General features: G+C 46.7%; 1 protein-coding gene across 2 annotated transcripts in view; it reads left to right on the top strand.

Moving 5' to 3' along the window:
* c2cd2l (c2cd2 like) overlaps window positions 1-23,167 on the top strand; it is a 663,422-nt gene that overhangs the window by 113,731 nt on the left and 526,524 nt on the right. For both annotated transcript variants that reach the window (XR_013495585.1, XM_078198971.1), the window contains exons 6-10: window positions 4,291-4,408; window positions 5,308-5,431; window positions 15,842-15,906; window positions 18,338-18,465; window positions 21,324-21,495. Coding sequence is in view for 1 of the 2 variants with exons in the window: in XM_078198971.1 (XP_078055097.1) it covers window positions 4,291-4,408; window positions 5,308-5,431; window positions 15,842-15,906; window positions 18,338-18,465; window positions 21,324-21,495 (607 nt within the window). In the remaining variant the exon portion in view is untranslated. The remainder of the gene's footprint in view (window positions 1-4,290; window positions 4,409-5,307; window positions 5,432-15,841; window positions 15,907-18,337; window positions 18,466-21,323; window positions 21,496-23,167) is intronic.

Raw genomic sequence — 23,167 nt, forward strand, 5'->3', positions numbered from 1 at the left:
AGGCAGCATCCTGGTAAATCTCCTCTGCACTCTTTCCAGCGCTTCCACATCCTTCTTATAGTGAGGTGACCAGAACTGCACACAATATTCCAAATGTGGTCTCACCAAGGTCCTGTACAGTTGCAGCATAACCCCACGGCTCTTAAACTCCAACCCCCTGTTAATAAAAGCTAACACACTATAGGCCTTCTTCACAGCTCTATCCACTTGAGTGGCAACCTTTAGAGATCTGTGGATATGGACCCCAAGATCTCTCTGTTCCTCCACAGTCTTCAGAACCCTACCTTTGACCCTGTAATCCACATTTAAATTTGTCCTACCAAAATGAATCACCTCACATTTATCAGGGTTAAACTCCATTTGCCATTTTTCAGCCCAGCTTTGCATCCTATCTATGTCTCTTTGCAGCCTACAACAGCCCTCCACCTCATCCACTACTCCACCAATCTGTGCCAGGGTGCCGAGTTATGGCCTGTGGGTCAGGTAGAGTCTGCAAAGATCCGGCAGCTTTCGATGCCTTTTGTCCTGGAATTCCTTAATATCCCATTTTCTCCTGTCTGAATTGTGTGGGGCTTTCAGCAGATCTGCTGCCCATGCTTTTCCTTCATTGGCGATTAAATCGGATAACCCACAAACAAGTTCCATTCCTTTCAGCTTGGGATGAGGGTACATGAGCAGCAACTTTGTCTGTAAACTTGAGAGGTGAACCTAGAGGATTCTGAGGCACAGTGAGTGCCCCTCAAAGGCAAAACCTGTCGACATTCCTGCCCTAATACAATGTCCGCCCATCCTGTTGAAATTCTGACATTGAGCCATTGACGCTGGCCTTAATGTAAGATGGAAGAAGAAAATGGTCGTATCTAGTAAGAAAGATCAAAACATTCGCTCAAGATACGGTGACTATCCCATCTATATATTCTTACTCCGATGTGGTCTTTTATAATCTTAAAACCAATTTTTCCATATGTGTGTATGTACGTACATTCTGGTAGTGCATGATTAGAGTTAGAATAGAGTAGAATCATAGAATCCCTACAGCGCAAAAGGAGGCTATTTGACTCATCGAGCCTGTGCCAACGACAATCCCGCCCAGGCTCTTTCCCATAACCCCACATATTTACCCTGCTACTTCCCCTGACACTAAGGGCCAATTTAGCATGGCCAATCAACCTAAACCGCACATCTTTGGACTGTGGGAGGAAACCGGAGCACCAGGGGGGGAAACACAGGAAGATCATAGGGCGGCACGGTAGCACAGTGGTTAGCACTGTTGCTTCACAGCTCCAGGGACCTGGGTTCGATTCCCGGCTTGGGTCATTGTCTGTGTGGAGTTTGCACATTCTCCTCGTGTCTGCGTGGGTTTCCTCCGAGTGCTCCGGTTTCCTCCCACAGTCCAAAGATGTGCGGGTTAGGTTGATTGGCCATGCTAAGATTGCCCCTTAGTGTCCTGAGATGCGTAGGTTAGAGGGATTAGCGAGTAAATGTGTAGGGATATGGAGGTAGGGCCTGGGCGGGATTGTGGTCGGTGCAGACTCGATGGGCCCAATGTCCTCTTTCTGCACTGTAGGGTTTCTATTTCTAAGATCATGCAAACTCCACACAGACAATTACCTGAGGCCGGGATTGAACCCGGGTCTCTGCTGCTGTGAGGCAGCAGTGCTAACCACTGTGCCACCGTGTCACCCAGTTACTGTTACCAGTTACTGAATATTATTGTTAATCCTAACATTTTGGGTCTGGATGACCCTTCGTCAGAACTGAAGACAAAGAAAACAGGACAAGATTTTTACTGAAGGGGGGATAATTGACTAAGATGTCATCGACAAAAAGATAAAGGGAATGCAAATGGTGGCGATCATGGCTAAGAAGGGTGCCAATAGCGGCGCATTCGGAGATTGGAATGTGTTAGTGGCAGGACAAAGGAGCAGAGTATCAGAGGACAACCTGAGACATGAAACAGGTGGCCCTAGTGGAGAGGAGAGTAGAACACAAGATGGAAAGCAAACTTTTTCAAAAACAATGGAAGAAATTAAAATTTTAAAAATAATTTAAAAATATATAATATGTAAAACAATAGAAATACATAAGATGAAATAAAATAAATGAAAATGGGCTGTAGGTGCTGGAGAGAGTTCATATTCTGAAGTTGTTGAACTCAATGTTCATTCCGGAAGGAATATCTAAGGAAGGATGTGCTGGCCTTGAAAGGGTCCAGAGGAGGTGCACAAGAATGATCCCTGGAATGAAGAGGTTGTCGTATGAGGAACAGTTGAGGACTCTGGGTCTGTACTCATTGGAATTTAGAAGGATGAGGGGAGATTTTATTGAAACTTACAGGATACTGCGAGGCCTGGGTAGAGTGGACATGGAGAGGATGTTTCCACTAGTAGGAAAAACTAGAACCAGAGGGCACAACCTCAGGTTAAAGGGACAATCCTTTAAAACAGAGATGAGGAGGAATTTCTTCAGCAAGAGAGTGGTGAATCTGAGGAACTCTTTGCCGCAGAAGGCTGTGGAGGCCAGGTCATTGAGTGTCTTTAAGACAGAGATGGATAGGTTCTTGATTAATAATGGGATCAGGGGTTATGGGGAAAAGGCAGGAGAATGGGGATGGGAAAAATATCAGTCATGATTGAATGGTGGAGCAGACTCGATGGGCCGAATGGCCTAATTCTGCTCCTATGTCTTATGGTCTTAAGGCTGTAAAGTGCCTAGTCAGAAGATTCTCTCTCCACAGATGCTGTCAGACCTGTAGAGATTTTCCAGCATTTTCTGTTTTTGTTTCGGATTTCAGCATTCGTTCTAATTTGCTTTTATTATTATTAATCCATTGTGTTGGCCCATTTGTTTAAAAGCTAGAATGGGAGGGACTTTCCAGCCTTTCCCTCTGGCAGGGTCTTCCAGTCCCGCCGAACGCCACCCTCTCTTATAGCGGAATAGGGATAGGCAAGCGACGCAAAACACCGCAGACAATCGGGGACTGGAAGATTCTGCTGCCGCAAAACATGCCACCTGATGTCTTTAGTGAAATAGTTGTTCTGTGACTTTGGATCTACTGCTATAATCAGAGGAAAAATATTCATGTATAATTTTATTGAGAAGCTGAGCCAAGGCCCGCAGTGAAAGACAACCACCAAAGTTTGTAGATTCCTACAGCACAGAAGTAGGCCTTTCTGTCCATCACACCTGTGCCAGCTCTTTGAAAGATCTGTAAATTTAGTCCCACACCCCAACTTTTTCCCCATAACCCAGCAACTTTAGGAATGGGCAACAGATGCTGCCAACAACTGTCTCTTCCGGTGAATGTATTTTTCAAAAAGGTGTCCTCTTCAAGTGGGCGTACATGGACGTAGAGAGTTGGACATAAGCTGAGGTGTACATTGCATTAAGGTGACATCAAGGTTGGGTTTCTGAAGCTTGTTGGAGGAAGGGTGGGCTATGGGTGGTGAAGAATTCTATTGTGTGAGATCCAGTAAAAGAAATTACTGTAATATTTACAATATGAATCAGCAGAAAGTCAAGAACTTTCAAGACCTTATGGGTGGCACAATGATTAGCATTCTGCCTCACAGCGCCAGGGACCTGGGTACGATTCCCGGTTTGGGTCACTGTCTGTGCAGAGTCTGTATGTTCTCCCCGTATCTGGGTTTCCTCCGGGTGCTCCGGTTTCCTCCCACAATCCAAAAGACGTGCTGGTTAGGTGCATTGACCATGCTAAATTCGTCCTCAGTGTACCCGAACAGGCACCGGAGCATGGCGACAAGAGGATTTTCACAATGGCTTTGTTGCAGTGTTAATGTCAGCCTACTTGTGACAATAATAAAATAAATAAACTTTCCAGTATTTCAAGAAAAGCATTAGAAACTGTCACTATGATATAAACTAATGTTCCTCATTGAAGAAAGACCATCTCCTATTGTTTACGCAGCTCAATTGGCTGGACGGCTGGTTAGTGATGTAGAACGATGCCAACAGCATGGGTTCGATTCCCGTACCGGCTGAGGTTATTCATGAAGGCCCCACCTTCTCAACCTTGCCCCTCACCTGAGGTGTGCTGACCCTCAGGTTGAAGGTCAAAGGGGAGAACAGCCTATGGTCCTCTGGGACTGTGGTAACATTGACATTTACGCACAGTAGTGTAATGTTGGTAGCCAGTGGAGATCTGTAACACATTTTTGCATTTTTGAACTTTGGTGAAGGAAGAGAGATTGCGAGCTAGCGATCTGGGCACATAACAACCTAATCGTCCAATGGGAATTGTAAAGTAACCATTTTCCTCCTTCTGTCCAGGTGCCCGCTGAGAGATTTTGCAAGGGGTTGGCATCTCCATCAAAGGCAGTGCTCAATGCTGGGTGCAGGCTGGTGGTCAGAGAGCTGAAGGCAATCGTGGGCAGAGTGGAAGAAGTGGGTAAGTGTTGTTCTAGGTAGCGCCCTCGATTCCAGGGTCACCGAACCATTGCTCCATGCTGTGATTTTGCCACGGGGCTGGATGAAGAGGCATTCAAACAATTATTTTTGAAGTGTAGTCACTTGTTTCGTTGGCCAACATAGCAAAACAATTTTAGGCAACAAGATCACATAAGTAGCAGTAAAAGGAATGGTCATTTAATTTGTTGGGGTAGCACGGTCGCACAGTGGTTAGCACTGCTGCCTCACAGCGCGAGGGACCCGGGTTTGATTCCCGGCTTGGGTCACTGTCTGTGTGGAGTTTATACATTCTCCCCGTGTCTGCGTGGGTTTCCTCCGGGTGCTCTGGTTTACTCCCACGGTCCAAGAATGTGCCCGTTAGGTTGATTGGCCATATTAAATTTCCCTTTAGTGTCAGGGGGACGAGCTTGGGTAAATGCATGGGGTAATGGGGATAGGGCCTGAGTAGGATTGTGGCCGATGCAAACTCGATGGGCCAAATGGCCTCCTTCTGCAGTGTAGGGATTCTGTGAGTGGTGTTGAGTTAGGGATAAATATAGGCCACTTACAGAGTAAATGGTCCACTCATTTTCAGAAAACATATTTCCTCTTTATTCACCTAAAAAGAAAAATTGGGCTTTGAATTAACAACTCATCTGAAAGAAAGCATCTCCAACAATGCAGCACTCCCTGAGTCCCGCACTGTAGTGATAGCTTAGGTCTGGAATGGAGCTGGAACCCACCACACTCTGTCTCAGGGTGCTTCTGCTGAGCCACACTGACACTTCATCTGTAACCTGCTGCCCTCTTCTGTGTGTCACTGTGGACAGGGATTGAGATTCCACATCCTGTGCTGTGCAATCTAATGGTTATTTTTCCCCCCCTATTCATGCCCTGCAGGAGGTGGAGAGCTATGCTGTGTACTGGAGCTCGATAGCCCAGTACAGCTTAAAAGAACCAAATCTCTGACGCCCAAGTCTCGAGATGGGAATGCGGAACTGAAGTGGAATGAGGAGCTGATCTTGTAAGTAATTATTCTCTTAGTGTAAGAAAGACAATGAAACCTCACAGGAGAAATTTCCACCATCTGCTACCCACATTCTTTTTTGATTTGATTTGATTTATTATTGTCACATGTATTAACATACAGTGAAAAATATTGTTTCTTGCGCGCTATACAGACAAAGCATACCATTCATAGAGAAGGAAGGGAGAGAGTGCAGAATGTAGTGTCACAGTCATAGTTAGGGTGTAGAGAAAGATCAACTTAATGTAAGGTAGGTCCATTCAAAAGTCTGATGGCAGCTGCTGTTCTTGAGTCGGTTGGTACATGACCTCAGACTTTTGTATCTTTTTCCCGATGGAAGATGGTGGAAGAGAAAATGTCCGGGGTGCGTGGGGTCTTTAATTATGCTGGCTGCTTTTCCGAGGCAGCGGGGAGTGTAGACGAAGTCAGTGGTTGGGAGGCTGGTTTGAGTGCTGGACTGGGCTTCGTTCATGACCCTTTGTAGCTTTTTGCAGTCTTGGACAGAGCAGGAGCCATACCAAGCTGTGATACATAGTTGGTTGAAAGTTATTTGAGTTTCGGTGGGGAAATTCTACTGCAATTAGACCACCAGAAAGTTTCTTCTCAGGTCCATGGGCTGGATTTTGCTCCCACCCGCTAGGGATATTTTTGGCGGGTGGTGCCGGGCGGGTGGGTGGTGCTGGTGACAGTGGCAAGGGGCTGGAATGTAAAGGTAGCAAACCCACCACCTTTTTGTCAACCCACAAACTGTTCCACACTTCACAGTGGCTGGAATTCACCGACCTGGCCCACGATTCTCCAGTCCCGCTGCAGTGACTGAAGTTTTGGCTGAGCGCCAAATTCTCTGTTCTCGCCGGCAGCGGTGGCGGGGTGAACAGGATCGAAGAATCCCGGTCAGCAGGTAGGCAGGAGCTGAAATCACTTCCCCCCCCCCCACCCTTCCCCGACTGCGCCATTTTATGGTTGGCTCGGGCGGGTTGGCAGGAGTGGACAGCCTGTTTTTTTAAGGAAACTGCTTAAAAGGTGTGAAGGATTGAGGGGGGACCTCTAAAACGTCACCCCTAAGCCTCCTAAGCTCCAGGGAAAAAAGTCCCAGTCTATGCACTGTCCACTATGCCACCATTCTTGGTGTCATCTGCAAACTTACTAACCATGCCTCCTAAATTCTCATCCAAATCATTAATATAAATGACAAATAACAGTGGACTCAGCACCGATCCCTGAGGCTCACCGCTGGTCACAGGCCTCCAGTTTGAAAAACAACCCTCTACAACCACTCTCTGTCTTCTGTCATCAAGCCAATTTGGTATCCAATTGGCTACCTCGCCCTGGATCACGTGAGATTTAACTTTATGCAACAACCTACCATGCGGTACCTTGTCAAAGGCCTTGCTAAAGTCCATGTAGACAATATCAACTGCACTGCCGTCATCTACCTTCTTCGTTACCCCTTCAAAAAACTCAATCAAATTTGTGAGACATGATTTTGCACTCACAAAGCCATGCTGACTGTCCCTAATCAGTCCTTCCTTCTCTAAATGCCTGTAGATCCTGTCTCTCAAAATATCTTCCAACAACTTACCCACCACAGATGTGAGGCTCACTGGCCTGTAGTTCCCAGGCTTATCCCTGCAGCCCTTTTTTTAAAAAAGGCACAACATTTGCTACCCTCCAATCTTCAGGCACCTCACCTGTGGCTGTCGATGATTCAAATATCTCTGCTCGGGGACCCGCAATTTCCTCCCTAGCCTCCCACAACATCTTGGGATACACTTCATTAGGTCCCGGGGATTTATCTACCTTGATGTGCTTTAAGACTTCCGGCCTCCTTCCATGTACACTCCTCAAGACATCACTAGTTACTTCCCCAAGTTCCCTAACATTCATGCCTTTCTCAACAGTAAATACTGATGAGAAATATTCATTTAGGATCTCAAATATTCATTTAGGATCTCACCCATATCTTGTGGCTCCACACATTGATGACCTTGTTGATCCTTAAGAGGCCTTATTCTCTCTTCTGCCCTTTATGTATTTTTAGAAGCTCTTTGGATTCTCCTTTGCCGCATCTGCCAAAGCAATCTCAAGTCCCTTTATTGCCCTCCTGATTTATTTCTTAACTGTACTCCGACATCCTCTATACGGCATGGTAGCACAGTGGTTAGCACTGCTGCTTCACAGCTCCAAGGTCCCGGGTTCGATTCCTGGCTCGGGTCACTGTCTGTGTGGAGTTTGCACATTCTCCTCGTGTCTGCGTGGGTTTCCTCCCACAGTCCAAAGATGTGCAGGTTAGGTTGATTGGCCAGGTTAAAAATTGCCCCTTAGAATCCTAAAATGCGTAGGTTAGAGGGATTAGCGGGTAAATATGTGGGGGTAGGGCCTGGGTGGGATTGTGGTCGGTGCAGACTCGATGGGCCGAATGGCCTCCTTCTGCACTGTAGAGTTTCTATGATTCTATGATCTTCAAGGGATCCACTTGATCCCAGTTGCATGTCATATGCCTCCTTCTTCTCCATAACGTCTCAATATCCCGAATCATCCAGGGTTCCCTACTTCTGCTAACCTTGCCCTTCACTCCAAAAAGAATGAGCTTTCCCGAATCTTGGTTAACACACTTTTGAGCCTCCCACTTACCAGCTGTCCCTTTACTTGCCAACAGAATCCCCCAATCAACTTTTGAAAGTTTCTGCCTGATACCATCAAAATTGGCCTTGCCCCAATTTGGAATTTTAACTTTTGAGCCAGACCTATCATTCTCCATAGTTATCTTAAAACTAATGGAATTATGGTCACTGGTCCCAAAGTGATCCCTCATGAACACTTGTGTCACCTGCCCTTCCTTATTTCCCAAGAGGAGGTCAAGTTTTTCCGCCTCTCTAGTTGGGCCATCCACATACTGAATGAGAAATTCCTCCCGAATACACTCAACAAACTTCTCTTCATCCAACCCTCTAATACTATGGCTGTCCCAGTCAATGTTGGGAAAGTTAAAGTCCCCTACTATTACCACCCTATTTTTCTTGGAGCTATCTGTAATCTCCTTACATATTTGTTCCTCAATTTCCCACTGACTGTTTGGGGGTCTATTGTACAATCCTATCAAAGTGATCTCCCCCTTCTTATTTCTCAATTCTACCCATATAGACTCAGTGAGCGAACCCTCAGATATATCCCCTGCCATGATGTTCTCCCTAATCAAAAATGCAACTCCCCCCTCCTCTCTTACCCCGTGTTCTATCTTCCCTATAGCATGTGTACCCTGGGACATTGAGCTGCCAGTCCTGTCCACCCTTAGCCATGTTTCAGTAATAGCTATAACATCCCAGTCCCACGTACCCATCCCTGCCCTGAGTTCATCTGCTTTGCCTGTCAGGCCTCTTGCATTGAAATAGAGTTGTGTTGGGGTGCTGTGCGAAGAACCAAGATGCAGTCCTGAACAACAGCAGAACTGTCATGAAAGTCAGTTTAACCACAGTTTGTCAGGTCAACCCGTGGTAATGCCTAATGCGAGTAGGAAGCGATGGCCTAGTGGTATTATCGCTAGACTAATAATCCAGAAACTCAACTAATGTTCTGGGGACCCAGGTTCGAATCCCACCATGGCAGATGGTGGAATTTGAATTCAATAAAAAAAATCTGGAATTAAGAATCTTCTGATGACCATGAAACCATTGTCAATTGTCGGGAAAACCCATCTGGTTCAGTAATGTCCTTTTAGGGAAGGAAATCTGCCATCCTTACCCGGTCTGGCCTACATGTAACTCCAGAGCCACAGCAATGTGGTTGACTCTCAACTGCCCTCCAAGGGCAACTAGAGATGGGCAATAAATGCTGGCCGGCCAGCAACGCCCATGTCCCACGAACGAATAAAATAAATAAACGCAGTTTAATCTAGACTTCCCTTGCCTCTGCCCTGCTCTTGCCTGACCTGTCTAGTAGTAGGATTACTGACACTGCCTTTACCATTTATCATGCTCTCTTTAACTTCCATGCTGTCCTCAACCTTCTCTTCTTCTGCATGAAGCAATGCCAATGGAGTTGTTGACTAATCACAACAACTAATCTGCTGTAACGGCTGGGTTTGCAACTTGGCACCATCAGATATTGACATGGGGGGTGGGGGGCGTTGTGTGGGAATGGGGGAAACACAATACTGGTGGTGTACATTGCTTGTCCTTTGATGTTCCTTCTCATAGATCCTGACAGCTGTAGCCTGCTTAAGCCCCGTTTATGCAGAGATAACAAGTCCCAGTATTTTTACTTTTCCCCACATGCTGGCATTACTACAGCAGTGAGCTGGCCAGAATACTGTCAATCCAGACTGAAATCCCAAACCTCAGCGAGTTCGTGCACCAGTGAAAAGCGGTGACTCACTTCAACACAACGAGTGCTATTTACTAGGCTTTGGCTCAATGGGAATTGAAAGTTATTTTTGGGATTTCCTCACACTGGAACAATTTCACCAGACATTCCAACATCTGTCACTGCTTCTACCTGGGAAGGGGATAGGTGATGGTCAAAATCGGAAATGGGTAACTTTAGAGGGAAACTATACTGTAAATGTCAGAACCCTTAGGAACATCAACACACAGAGGGATCTGGGCGAGCGGGTCCACAGTTCTCTAAAAGTGGCAACACAGATGGCCAAGGTGATTAAGAAAGCACATGGCATGCTTGCCTGCATCAGCCGGGGCACTGAGTACAAGAGTTGGGAAATGTGTGTTGTAGCTATATAAAACCTGGGTTAGGCCGCATTTGGAGTTTTGCGTGCAGTTCTGGTCACCACACTACCAGAAGGACATGGAAGCTTTGGAGAGAGTGCAAAGAAGGATGTTGCCTGGCCTCGAGGGTGTTGACTATGAGGAGAGGTTGAATAAATTAGGATTGTTTTCGCTGGAAAGACGGAGCTGAGGGGAGACCTGATAGAGGTCTACAAAATTAGGAGAGACACAGACAGGGTTGATAGTCAGAGGCTTTTCCCCAGGGTGGAAGTGTCAATTACAAGGGGGCACACATTCAAGGTGAGAGGGGGAAAGTTTCAGGGGGATGTGCGGGGGAAGTTTTTCACACAGAGAGTGGTGGGTGCCTGGAACGCGCTGCCAGAGGAGGTGGTGGAAGCAGGCACATTAGCAACATTTAAGAGGCATCTGGATGGGTGCATGAATAGTGAGGGAATAGAGGGATACAGACTGAGTAAGGGCAGAAGTTTTTTTTAGTTTAGTTAGAGCATTGTGATCAGCACAGGCTTGGAGGGTTGAAGGGCCTGTTCCTATGCTGTACTTTTCTTTGTTCTTTGCTTGTTAAACTTTGGACAGAATGACTCATAGTATCCTTGCTTAATCAGGATTGATTAAACACTGTGCTGATGGTTAAGGGGCTGTGAATCACTATCTAATGACACCTTTCCCAAGCCTTTATAAAGGCTGAAAAATGCCCGCATGAAGATGCTTACGTTTTTATTCTCCATGGTGTTCAGTCATATTTCTGACGTAGGATATTTAATTGTGGTCATGAACAGGCAAATCTCAAGTTACTGAGATCAAACGCCACAGACATTGAAAAAAGCAATGAGAATCACTTCTCACAGTAGGGCGGCACAGTGATTAGCACTGCTGCCTCGTAACGCCAAAGACCAGGGTTCAATTCTAGCCTCGGGTGACTGTTTCGTGTGGAGTTTGTACATCCTCCCCATGTCTACGTGGGTTTCCTCCCATAGTCCAGAGATCATAGAATCCCTACAGTGCAGAAGGAGGCCATTTGGTCCACCAAAGTCTACACTGACCACAATCCCACCCCCAGGCCCTATCCCCATGACCCTACTTATTTACCTTAGCTAATCCCCCTGACACTAAGGGGCAATTTAGCATGGCCAATCCACCTAACCTGTACATCTTTGGACTGTGTGAGAAAACCGGAGCACCGGAAGAAACCCACGCAGACACAAGGAGAACTTGCAAACTCCACACAGACAGTGACCCAAGCCTGGAATCAAACCGGGTCCCTGGCGCTGTGAGGTGGCAGTGCTAACCACCGTGCCACTTTGTGATGTGCGGGTTAGGTGGATTGGCCATGCTAAATCGCCCCTAGTTTGTATGTTGGGTGGATTAGCGTTGGTGGATGTGCTGTGTTGCAAGAATAGGACAGAGAGGTGTGCCTGGGTGGGATGCTCTTCGGAGGGTTGGTGCAGATTGGATAGGCCGAATGGCCTCCTTCTGCTGTGTAGGGATTCTCCCGAATTCTCCCCATCGCGTACAGATTTTTCCCTTTCAAGTATTTATCCAATTCTGTTGTGAAAGCTGCTCTTGAATTTGCTTCCACTACCCTTTCAGCCAATGCACCCCTGATCTTCATAACTCCGTGTGCGGAAAAACAAAAATCCCACTTCTACTCTGATTAATGAAGGAGATTGTCATCGACTTCAGGAAGCGTAAAGGAGAACATGCCCCTGTCTGCATCAATGGGGATGAAGTAGAAAGGGTCGAGAGCTTCAAGCTTTTAGGAGTCCAGGTCACCAACAACCTGTCCTGGTCCCTCCATGCGGACCCTATAGTTAAGAAAGCATCTACTTTCTCAGAAGACTAAGGAAATTTGGCACGTCAGCTATGACTCTCACCAACTTTTACAGATGCACCATAGAAAGCATTCTTTCTGGTTGTAACACAGCTTGGTATAGCTCCTGCTCTGCCCAAGACCACAAGGAACGACACAAGGTCGTGAATGTAACCCAATCCATCATGCAAACCAGCCACCCATCCATTGACTCTGTCTACACTTCCCGCTGCCTCGGCAAAGCAGCCAGCATAATTAAGGACCCAGGCACCCCGGACATTCTTTCTTCCACCTTCTTCCTGCGGGGAAAAAGATACAAAAGTCTGAGGTCACGTACCAACCGACTCAAGAACAGCTTCTTCCCTGATGCTGTCAGACTTTTGAATGGACTTGCCTTGCATTAAGTTGATCTTTCTCTACACGCTAGCTATGATTGTAACACTACATTCTGCACTCTCTCCTTTCCTTCTCTACGAACGGTATGCTTTGTCTGTATAGCACGCAAGAAACAATAGTTTTCACCGTATGTTAATACACGCGACAATAATAAATCAAATCAAATCAAAATCTTTTTCCAACGACCTGAAATCGGTGACTTCTAATTTCAGACCTTCCTGCGCGTGAAAGCTGTACCTATTTGATTACTGTGTCAAAATCCTCCTCTGTATTTCATATTTATACAGTGTCAGTCATTTTCCTAAGCTGTGCCACATGGGAAAAGTTACTATTACATTGGGAGAAGTTTATATTGGTAATGTCTATCGTAAAGAGGGTTGTAGGCATTCATAATGGAGCAAATTGATCGTAAGTGCATGCAGACTATATTCTTACGGATGTATCAACTGATTCCTGGGGTGCTCCCACCCACCCCGGGATCGGACGTTCCCGCCCGCTGGTCCGTCAAATTTTCTGTCACACCTGCAGCGGAAAATCCCGCCCATAGAGTTTAACAACAGGGAAAGGGCCAATCAACTCATTATATCTGCACTGGAGCTCAAAGAGCTGGCTATTTAGTTCCATTCACTTAGAATCGTAGAATCCCCACAGTTCAGAAGGAGGCCATTTGGCCCATTCAGTCCGCACTGACTCTCTGACAGAGCATCTTACTCAGGCCCTCACCCCCCCCCCCCCCACCCTATCCCTCTAACCTCACACATTTGCCATGGCTAATCCATCTAACCGACACACCTTTAGACTGTGGGAGGAAACCGGAGCACCTGGAGGAAACCCACGCAGGCACGGGGAGAATGTGCAGACTCTGCACAGACAGTGACCCGAGGCTGGGAATCTTACACGGGTCCGTGGCACTGTGAGGCGGCAGTGCTAATTACTGTGCCACCGTGCCACTTAATGTGGAAATAGGATTAGCAGGAGGCCATTCAGCCCTACAAGCCCACTCCTACTTCAACGCGATCGTGGCTAATCTTCGACTTCAACTCCACCTTCCTGCCAGAGTACATCTAACCTCCCAAGTCCCAGTGCTGAAAATTTTGTTCTAAAAATCCAAAACTAATATAAAAGATAAATATAAGGATGAGGTAAACACGGTACTCTTTGCGCAAAGCAAACTCGCTAACTCGTTCATGTTTTCATTGCCCTGCCTTTGCCTTCCCTATCTTTAGTAACATCCTCCAGCTCAAAGCCTTCGAGGTCTCTGCACTCCTTCAGTTCTGGAGTCTTGAAATCCCCAATTTTAATCACTCTACCATTGTGGTCATGCCTTCAACTGCCGAGGCTTTGGAATCTAACTCCCGAGCCGCAACCTCTTTACTCTTTATCTCTCTGTCCTAACTCCTCCAAGGCATCCCTTATAACCCACCTCTTTGGACAAAGCCTTTGATCACTTGCCCTAATGTCTACTTATGTGGCTCAGCATCAAGGTCTATTTGATAACACTTCCAGAAGAATGTATGACAACAGAGTGGCACGGTGGCACAGCGGTTAGCATCGCTGCCTCACAGCACCAGGGACCCGGGTTCGATTCCGGTCTTGGGTGACTGTGTGGAGTTTGTCGATAGCGATGTCAACAGCGTTTTGTGTAACTCGCTCACCCAGCCGCTGGGGAACACGCCACGGGGATCACCTTCGGAAGGACCAGATAGGTTTGAGAGACCCTATCCAGGACCAGAAGAACTCGCCACTGGGAAGGACTGGAAATTTCAGCCCTTTAAGGTCAGAGGTGGAATTTGGAATTAAAATTCTAATGATGACCATGAAACGATTTTCGTAAAAACCCTTTAGGGAAGGAAAAACCCTTTAGGGTTCATAAAAACCCTTTCGAGTTCCCTTTAGGGAAGGAAATCTGCCGTCCTTACCCGGCCTGGCCTACATGTGACTCAAGAGCCACAGCAACTGCTCTCTGAAATGGGTGGCATGGTGGCACAGTGGTTAACGACACTGCCTCACAGCACCAGAGACCCGGGTTCAATTTTGGCTTTGGGTGACTGTCTATGTGGAGTTTGCACATTCTCCCCGTGTCTGCGTGGGTTTCCTCCGGGTGCCCCAGCTTCCTCCCACAGTCCCAAAGATGTGCGGGTTAGGTTGGCCATTCTAAATTGTCCCTTGGTGTCAGAGGGACTATAAATACATGGGATGACAGGGATAGGGCCTGGGTGGGATTGTTGTTGGTGGAGACTCGATGGGCCGAATGGCCTCCTCCTGCACTGTAGGGATTCTATGATTCTCTCTTTATGAAATGGTCTGGCAAGCCACTCGTTTCAAGAGCAATAAATGTTGGCCCAGCCAGTAACGCCCACAATCCTGAATGAGGTTTTGAAGAACGGTTAATATTGCTAACAGATTGATGGGTCAGATATCAGTAAACCGCAGTGAGAGTGTGTTACTCAGCAGAAAGTGGGCAGGAATAGCAGCAGCAGGAGGAATTACACATGCTGCTCATTTGGAACTGATAAGCAGCAGGGTGAAGTCAAAGCAGTTAGAAGCCTATCGCAATGCAACAATCTGACCTGAGGGACTAAGACTGTCACAGAACAAGTGTATTAGGCTACACTGCAAATAGGCTACAATAACCCTGGTCACAGAATACCTGTCGAAAGGTGTGATTGCAGAACGCTGGGACAGGCAAGCCTCTGAGAATTACTTCCTGCTGGAAGTGTCTTGATTTGATTTGATTCATCATTGTCACATGTATTAACATACAGTGAAAAGTATTGTTTCTTGCACGCTATGCAGACAAAGCATACCGTTCATAGAGAAGGAAACGAGTCTTGGAGTCACCTGGAATATTCTCCAGTCTGGGTGGTGAATACTTCCTCCCACATCCTGCACAGACAAAATTACCGCTACGGGTACTAAAAGGATGGTCTCAATTGCTGTCACGGCGGCACAGTGGTTAGCACTGCTCCCCACAGCGCCAGGGACCCGGGTTCAATTCCAACCTCGGGTGACTGACTGTGTGGAGTTTGCACATTCTCTCCGTGTCTGCGTGGGTTTCCTCCGGGTGCTCCGGTTTCCTCCCACACTCCAAAGATGTGCTTGTTAGGTTGATTGGCCGTGCTAAATTGCTCCTATTGTCAGGGATTTTAGCAGGGTAAATACATGGGGTTATGGAGATAGGGCCTGGGTGGGACTGTTGTCGACTCAATGGACCTAATGGCCTCCTTCTGCACTGTTGGGATTCATTGATACAATCTACCCATTTCCTTAAATCCGAATCACACAGCACAGCAGGAGGCCATTTGGCCCATGGTATCCATGTTGGTTCTTTGGGAGACCCTAACCAATTAGTCCCACTCATCTTGTTCTCCACCCTGTGGTCTTGCAACGCTTGTTCTGATATTAAAGTTCCCTCACTGTTAATCTCTTTAATAATGTGCTGTGTTTTGTGCTCTTTGCTAGCGAGCTGGGAGCAAGAAGCAAGGCGATGAAAGTGAAAATTGTGGAAAAGACAGAGCAAGATGAGAGTAAGTGTCTGCTTGGAGCAAGAAAATCCACATTAACACCAAGAAACCATGTATTCATTGGGCTAATTAGGAAAGAGAGAGTTGCATTCATGAAGTGACTTTCATTACCTCGGGATATCCCAAAATGCTTTTGTGTCATTGTGATTGAAACGCAGTAACTAAATTGCGCAAAATAACGTAGGGCAGAATTTTACCGGCACGTCTGCCCGAGGTTCGTACGATCCCGCCCGAGGCCAAGAGAGAATGCCGTTCTCCGAGCCCTGCCCGCCCCCGGAATCGGGGCGGCGTGCCGGTAAAATTCCGGCCTATGACTCTATAGCAAGCTCCCAGAAACAGCAATGTGATGATTGCCAGATAATTTATTTTAATGATAGTTGAAGGATAAATATTGGCCAAGACACAGGGGAGAACTGTCCTGCTGGTCCTCAGATAATGCCGTGAGATCTCTCAATGTCCACCCGACAGGACTTCAATTTAACATTGGACCCGGGAGAAGTTATCTCCAACAGTGCAGCACTCCCTCGATAGCCCACTGGAGTGTCAGCCTTGATATTGGGCTGAAGTCACTCTGGTGGGACTTGAACCCACAACCTTCTGACTCGGAGACGAGCATTTTGTGATCATGCGGGTGGTGAGACCGTCAACATGGATAGGATTGGATAGCAGAGCTCCTACTCACGCTCACCGTGACTCCCCATGTTTCTCTACCACTGAGGGTACTCGGAACTATGAGACTTGCATCTCAATTCCGAATTTCCTGGTCTTCCGGCTGAGTTTTGCTCAACCCCATTTCCATCCAATCGAACGTGCAAACTGTGCAGACAGACCTATCAGAATTCCCCATCGGTTCGTTCTTAAAATGCCGAGTTTCCCTTGGTGAACATTGACTGACCAATGGAGTGTTGAGTCTTTAATGCCATTTTTCGCTGGTTGACGGAACGGGAGAGGTGGTTTTGTCACGGGAAGTCTCGGACCTTCTCGCTGCTTTCGGGGTTAGTTGAGGAAATTCACCAGGAATATCACTGCTGCTAAAAGATGACAAAGAGCTGCTGGGCATTGGTGATTTCATGGCATGATGGCCTGTGCCATGTGTTAATGAGACATGAATTTGCATTATCATCGAATCCCTACAGTGCAGAAGGAGGCCACTCGGCCCATCGAGTCTGTACCGACCACAATCCCACCCAGGCCCTATTCCCCTAACCCCACATATTTTCCCTGCTAATCCCCCTGACACTAAGGAGCAATTTAGCATGGCCAATCAACCTAACCCGCACATCTTTGGACTGTGGGAGGAAATGTTAACCTGGCCACCTTAGTTGCGTTGTCAGGGGGAGATCATAGATTGCCTACAGTGCAGAAAGCGGCCATTCAGCCCATCGAGTCTGCACCAACCCTCCGACAGAGCATCCACCGAGGACTTATCCCCGTAACCCCACGTATTTACCCTACTAATCCGCCAACTCACACATCTGTGGACACTAAGGGGCAATTTAGCATGGCCAATCCACCTAACCAGCACATCTTTGGACAGTGGGAGGAAACCGGAGCACCCGGAGGAAACCTACGCAGACAAGGGGATAACGTGCAGACTCCACACAGACAGTCACCAGAAGGCCAGAATTGAATCTGGGTCCCTGGCGCTGTGAGGCAGCAGTGCTAACCACTGTGCCACCGTGCTGTATCAAATGATACATTCTAAGAAATTATCCTGAAACCATTCTATGAATTCCTTTTCTAGGCTACTTTTGCCGATTTGATTTAAAGTTTTTAAAGTTTATTTATTATTGTCAAAAGTGCGCCAAGGGAAATTAAGCATTTTAATAATGAACCAATGGGGAATTCTGTTTGGTCTGTTTGCAATTTAGATTGGATGGAAATGCAGTTACATTAACACTGCAATGAAGTTTCTGTAAAAATCCTCTATTCGCCACACTCCGGTGCCTGTTCAGGTACACTGAGGGAGAATTTAGCATGGCCAATGTACCTAACCAGCACGTCTTTCAGACTGTGGGAGGAAACCGGAGCACCCGGAGGAAATCCACGCAGATATGGGGAGAAAGTGCAGACTCTGCACCGACAGTGACCCAAACCGGGAATTGAACCCTGGTCCCTGGCAGCAGTGCTAACCACTGTGTCACCGTGCCCAGTGATTTTTTTTTTTCAGCCTATTAGGGGACCTGTACACCATGCCCATGGTGACTTCTTGCCTTTTATCGTTTTTGTATCAGCAATTGTATCCTTTGGCAATTGCATTGTTAAAGACAGGTGATAACCTCACCTATAAATGAACATAGTTGGAATGAAGGGAAACAGACAGTCAGTCATTGATGGATTTAAAAAGACTGTTCGAAGCCCCCAGAGCCTCGTCCAGTGGGTGACACTAGTCAATTATAAGTAGGAATCACATAACCTATTTGTTCTTTTGCAGACATTTTATTGGGGCAAAGTGTGATCCCACTGGATTTATCGCGAAGATCCCCTTCCGGATGTCATAACTTTCCATTAACGGCCAGCCCAGGGACACTGAACACTCCTCCTGGATCAGTTTCACTGGAGGTAAACTAACTCTCCTGCCTATAACTTTTTTTTTAAGTTTGTTTCTATTTTCCCCATTTCTGGTCCCTTTAGATTTGATTTATTATTATCACAAGTATTAGTATAAAGTGAAAAGTATTGTTTCTTACGTACTATACAGACAAAGCATACAGCTCATAGAGAAGGAAAGGAGAGAATGCAGAATGTAGTGTCACAGTCATAGTTAGGGTGTAGAGAAAGATCAACTGAATGCAAGCTAAGTCCATTCAAAAGTCTGATGGCAGCAGGGAAGAAGCTGTTCTTGAGTTGGTTGGTACGTGACCTCAGATTTTTGTATCTTTTTCCCGAAGGAATAAGGTGGAAGAGAAAATGTCTGGGGTGTGTGGGGGGCCTTAATTATCCTGGTTGCTTTGCCGAGGCAGCAGAAAATATAGATGGAGTCAATAGGTGGGAGGCTGGTTTGAGTGATGGACTGGACTTTGCTCACATTTGTAGTTTCTTGCACTCTTGGACAGAGTAGGAGCCATACCAAGCTGTGACACAACCAGAAGGAATGCTTTCTACGGTGCATCCGTAAAAGTTGGTGAGAGTCGTAGTAGACATATATCAAATTTCCTTAGTCTTCTGAGAAAGTAGAGGCGTTGGTGGGCTTTCTTAACTATTGTGTCAGCATGGGGGGACCAGGACAGGTTGTTGGTGATCTGGACACCTAAAAACTCAAAGCCCTCAACCATTTCCACTTTGTCCTCGTTGATGCACTTTTTTGCATTAATCACCTGGTCACCCTTCTTTATGTGGAAATGCTGGCGTTGGACTGGGGTAAACACAGTAAGGAGCCTAACAACACCAGGTTAAAGTCCAATAAACCTGTTGGACTTTAACCTGGTGTTGTTGGACTCCTTACTGTGTTCACCCTTCTTTAGCCAGGCCATGCTGGATTTCTCTGGAAGATCTTGTAGCGTTCTCCAATTGGAAAGTCCATAAACTTTCCCTTCCTCTCATTTTTGATGGGACTTTGCAAATAGCTGATACAACGTATGAGCTGCTCCAGACCACAAACAGGTGCATCCGTCTCTTAGTAACCACAAGGAATATGACAGCTGAAGACAAGGTTCACTGACTTTAACAATCGAGTGGCACAAACTACTAAATTACACAAACCCACCCAGGTTCCAGGTTCAATTCCTGTTTTTGTAGAGTTCAGTTGTGATGGTCCCTACAGTTGAATTGCTTGCCAACACTCACCGACTCGGCTCACTGGCAAAAAAGAGGGTACGGTGTAACGGGGTACGGTAGCATAGTGCTTCTGTTATGAGACTAATCCAAAGGCCTGGAAACATGGGTTCAAATTTCACCATGGCTTGTATCACTAATGATAAAGTGATTCATCACTCACCTGAGGAAGGAGCTGCGCTCCGAAAGCTCGTGATTCCAAATAAACCTGTTGGACTTTAACCTGGTGTTGTGAGACTTCTTACTGGGCCCACCCCAGTCCAACGCCGACAACTCCACGATATCACTAATGATGCTGATGGAACTACCGGATGATTGTGAAGCAGCAGTGCTAACCACTGTGCCACACTTCAAAAGGATATAGACAAGTTGGTGAAATGGGCAGACAAACGGTTGTTGAAATTCAATGAGAACAACAGAGAGACAATATAAAATAAAGAGTACAAATCTGAGGGTGTGGTGCAGGAACATATGTGCATAAAAATAGCAGGACAGGTTGAGAGAACGGTGAATAACCTCTACAGTATCCTAGGCTTTATAAATGGGGGCACTGAGTTGAATTTTGTCTGCCGATTCTACCAACTTGTCTGTGTCCTTTTGAAGTGTGGCACAGTGGTTCGCACTGCTGCCTCACAGCGCCAGTGACCCGCACTGTCTGTGCAGAATTTGCACGTTCTCCCCGTGTCTGTGTGAGTTTCCTCCAGGTGCTCCGGTTTCCTCCCACAATCCAAAGATATGCGGGTTAGGTTGATTGGCCATGCTAAATTGGCCCTTAGTGTCAGGAGGACTAACAGAGTAAATACGTGGGGTTACGGGGATAGGGCCTGGGTGGGATTGTGGTCGGTGTAGACTTGATGGGCCAAATGGCCTCCTTCTGCACTGTAGGGATTCCAAGTTCTACACTATCCTCCTCTGAATTCACAATGCTTCCAAGTTTCGTACTATCTGCAAGCTTTGAAATTGTGCCCAATACACCAAGGCCCGGGTCAGTGATGGGCAAGCTCGGCTAGTGAGTGGGCCACATGAGTGGCCCTCCTCCATCTCTGTGGGCCGCAAGATTGAAATTGGGCTTGTTCACTCACCAAGACGCCATGAATAAGACCAAATACATTTAATACACACCAAATATTTTGTGACAAGTTATATAAAATGCTCAATCATTTATATATTAATAGAATGGTCATCAACTTTAAATGGTAAAAACAAAAGAAATATTTACATTTTGGACACACACAATGTTGTGAGCAATCAGCACACACCTCACTTCACTCGCTCTTGCTTTACTTGCGAATCATTTCAGTCAGACCAGGAGGAAAGAAACTACATGGATGGAAATCAGTGGAATGTGGAGACCTTGCACATGGGCAACGGTCAACAAAATAGCTCGTGGACCGCACTCAGAACCCAGATGTGGCCCCTGAGCCGCAGGTTGCCCACCCTGGTGTAGGTCATTTCATATATGTCAGGAAGAGCAAGGGTCCCCACACTGGCCCCTGGGAAGCTTCAGGACAAATCATGAGACGATTAATTTTGTCCTTAATTATTGTTTCTAGATGTTTTCCCAGCACCAAAGTTCAACTTCAAAGGGAAGCAAATTGGAGATAGAACCAAGTAGTAATAAAACAATGGATTTTTTTTTGTTGCAGTTGAGTTATATCGAGTCGACAGATCCGAAGACCACGCAGTCATTGGTCCCTGTGCGAACCACCGTCACCCCTACAAAAAAGATTGAAATGGACCGAACCATTATGCCTGATGGAACTATTGTAACAACGGTAACAACCATCCAGTCCCGGCCCAAGATGGATGGAAAGATGGGTAAGTTTCCGCTTTCTGTTTGTGCCCATCTTGACTCTTCCAGTTATGATTTGGGGAGTTTTGTTCTCCAGCCAAAGACACAAGAAACAGGAGTAGACCATGTGACCGGTTGAGCCTGCTCTGCTATTCATAGAATCCGTACAGTACAGAAGGAGGCCATTTGGCCCATCGGGTCTATACTGACTACAATCCCACCCAGGCCTTATTCCTGCAACCCACACATTTACCCTGCCAATCCCCCGGACACTAGAGTCAATTTATCATGACCAATCAACTGGGTGGCACAGTGGTTGGCACTGCTGCCTCACAGCGCCAAGGACCCGGGTTCAATTCCCAGCTTGAGTCACTGTCTGTGCGGAGTCTGCACGTTCTCCCCGTGTCTGCGTGGGTTTCCTCCGGGTGTTCCGGTTTCCTCCCACAGTCCAAAGATATGCGGATTAGGTGCATTGACCATGCTAAATTGCCCCTTAGTGTCAGGGGGATTAGCAGGGTAAATACCTGGGGTTACGGGTGGGATTTTTGCCGGTGCAGGTTCAATGGGCCGAATGGCCTCCTTCTGCACTGTAGGGATTTTATGATTCTAACCTGCACGACTTTGGACTATTCTTTTAAAGTTTTAAAGTTTGTTTGTTAGAGTCACAAGTAGGCTTACGTTAACACTGTAATGAAGTTACTGTGAAAATCCCCTTGTCGCCACACTCAAGTGCCTGTTCGGGTACACTGAGGGAGAATTTAGCATGGCCAATGCACCTAACCAGCACCTCTTTCAGACTGTGGGAGGAAACCGAAGCACCCGGAGGAAGCCCAGACAGACACAGGGAGAACGTGCAGACTTTGCACAGACAGTGACCCAAGCCAGGAATTGAACCTGGGCCCCTGGCGCTGTGAGGCAGCAGTGCTAACCGTTGTGCCACCGTGCCGCCCTAGGGCAGTACAATCATGGCTGTGCATGGGCTTCAACTCCATTTACCTTCCCGCTGCCCATATCCCTTGAATCCCTGAGAGACCAAAACTATCCCAACCTTAAAATGTATTCAATTCCAAAGATTCACAACTTTTTGAGTGAAGTAATCGCTCCTCATCTCAGTCTTAAATGATCACCTTCCCCCTGTGTTGAGACTGTGGCCCCCATGTTTTAGGTTCCAGGGGGAGCAATCTGTCAATCCTACCTATCAAGGCTCTTCAGAATTTTGAATGCTTCAATGAGAGTGTCTATATCGTTATTCTAAACTCCAGGGAATAAAGGCCCAATTTACTCAAACGTTCATACTTGAAAAGCAAATCTAAAAAAAACGTCTGTTTTCAAATTCTGGACTGAAGGCTGCGCTGTCCGTGAAGCGATCCCACCCCGCAAGCGGCCATCTTTCATTGTTTAGAAATGCTCGGTACAGATTCCTGCAGCTTGACCACAATTCCCCCAGATTGAGAGAGAGCGGTTAACAGGGTTACCTCATTGTCCCATTGCCATAGACTCAATGTGCCTGCGTTTCCATGGCGACCGGCGTTTGTTGCGTCCAATTGCAAAGCAGTGACAAAGGGGTGGGATTAAAGTATTGTCCACACAGCCGTGCAGATGTATAGTTGCAGTCACATGGAATTAGAGACAGTGTTTGTGCGGCTCACAAACTGCCTCAGCAATGGCCTGAATCCAGTGTGTCATTCTGTAGCTTTC

This window comes from Mustelus asterias, chromosome 27 (assembly GCF_964213995.1).
Source record: "Mustelus asterias chromosome 27, sMusAst1.hap1.1, whole genome shotgun sequence".
NCBI classification, from domain to species: domain Eukaryota; kingdom Metazoa; phylum Chordata; class Chondrichthyes; order Carcharhiniformes; family Triakidae; genus Mustelus; species Mustelus asterias.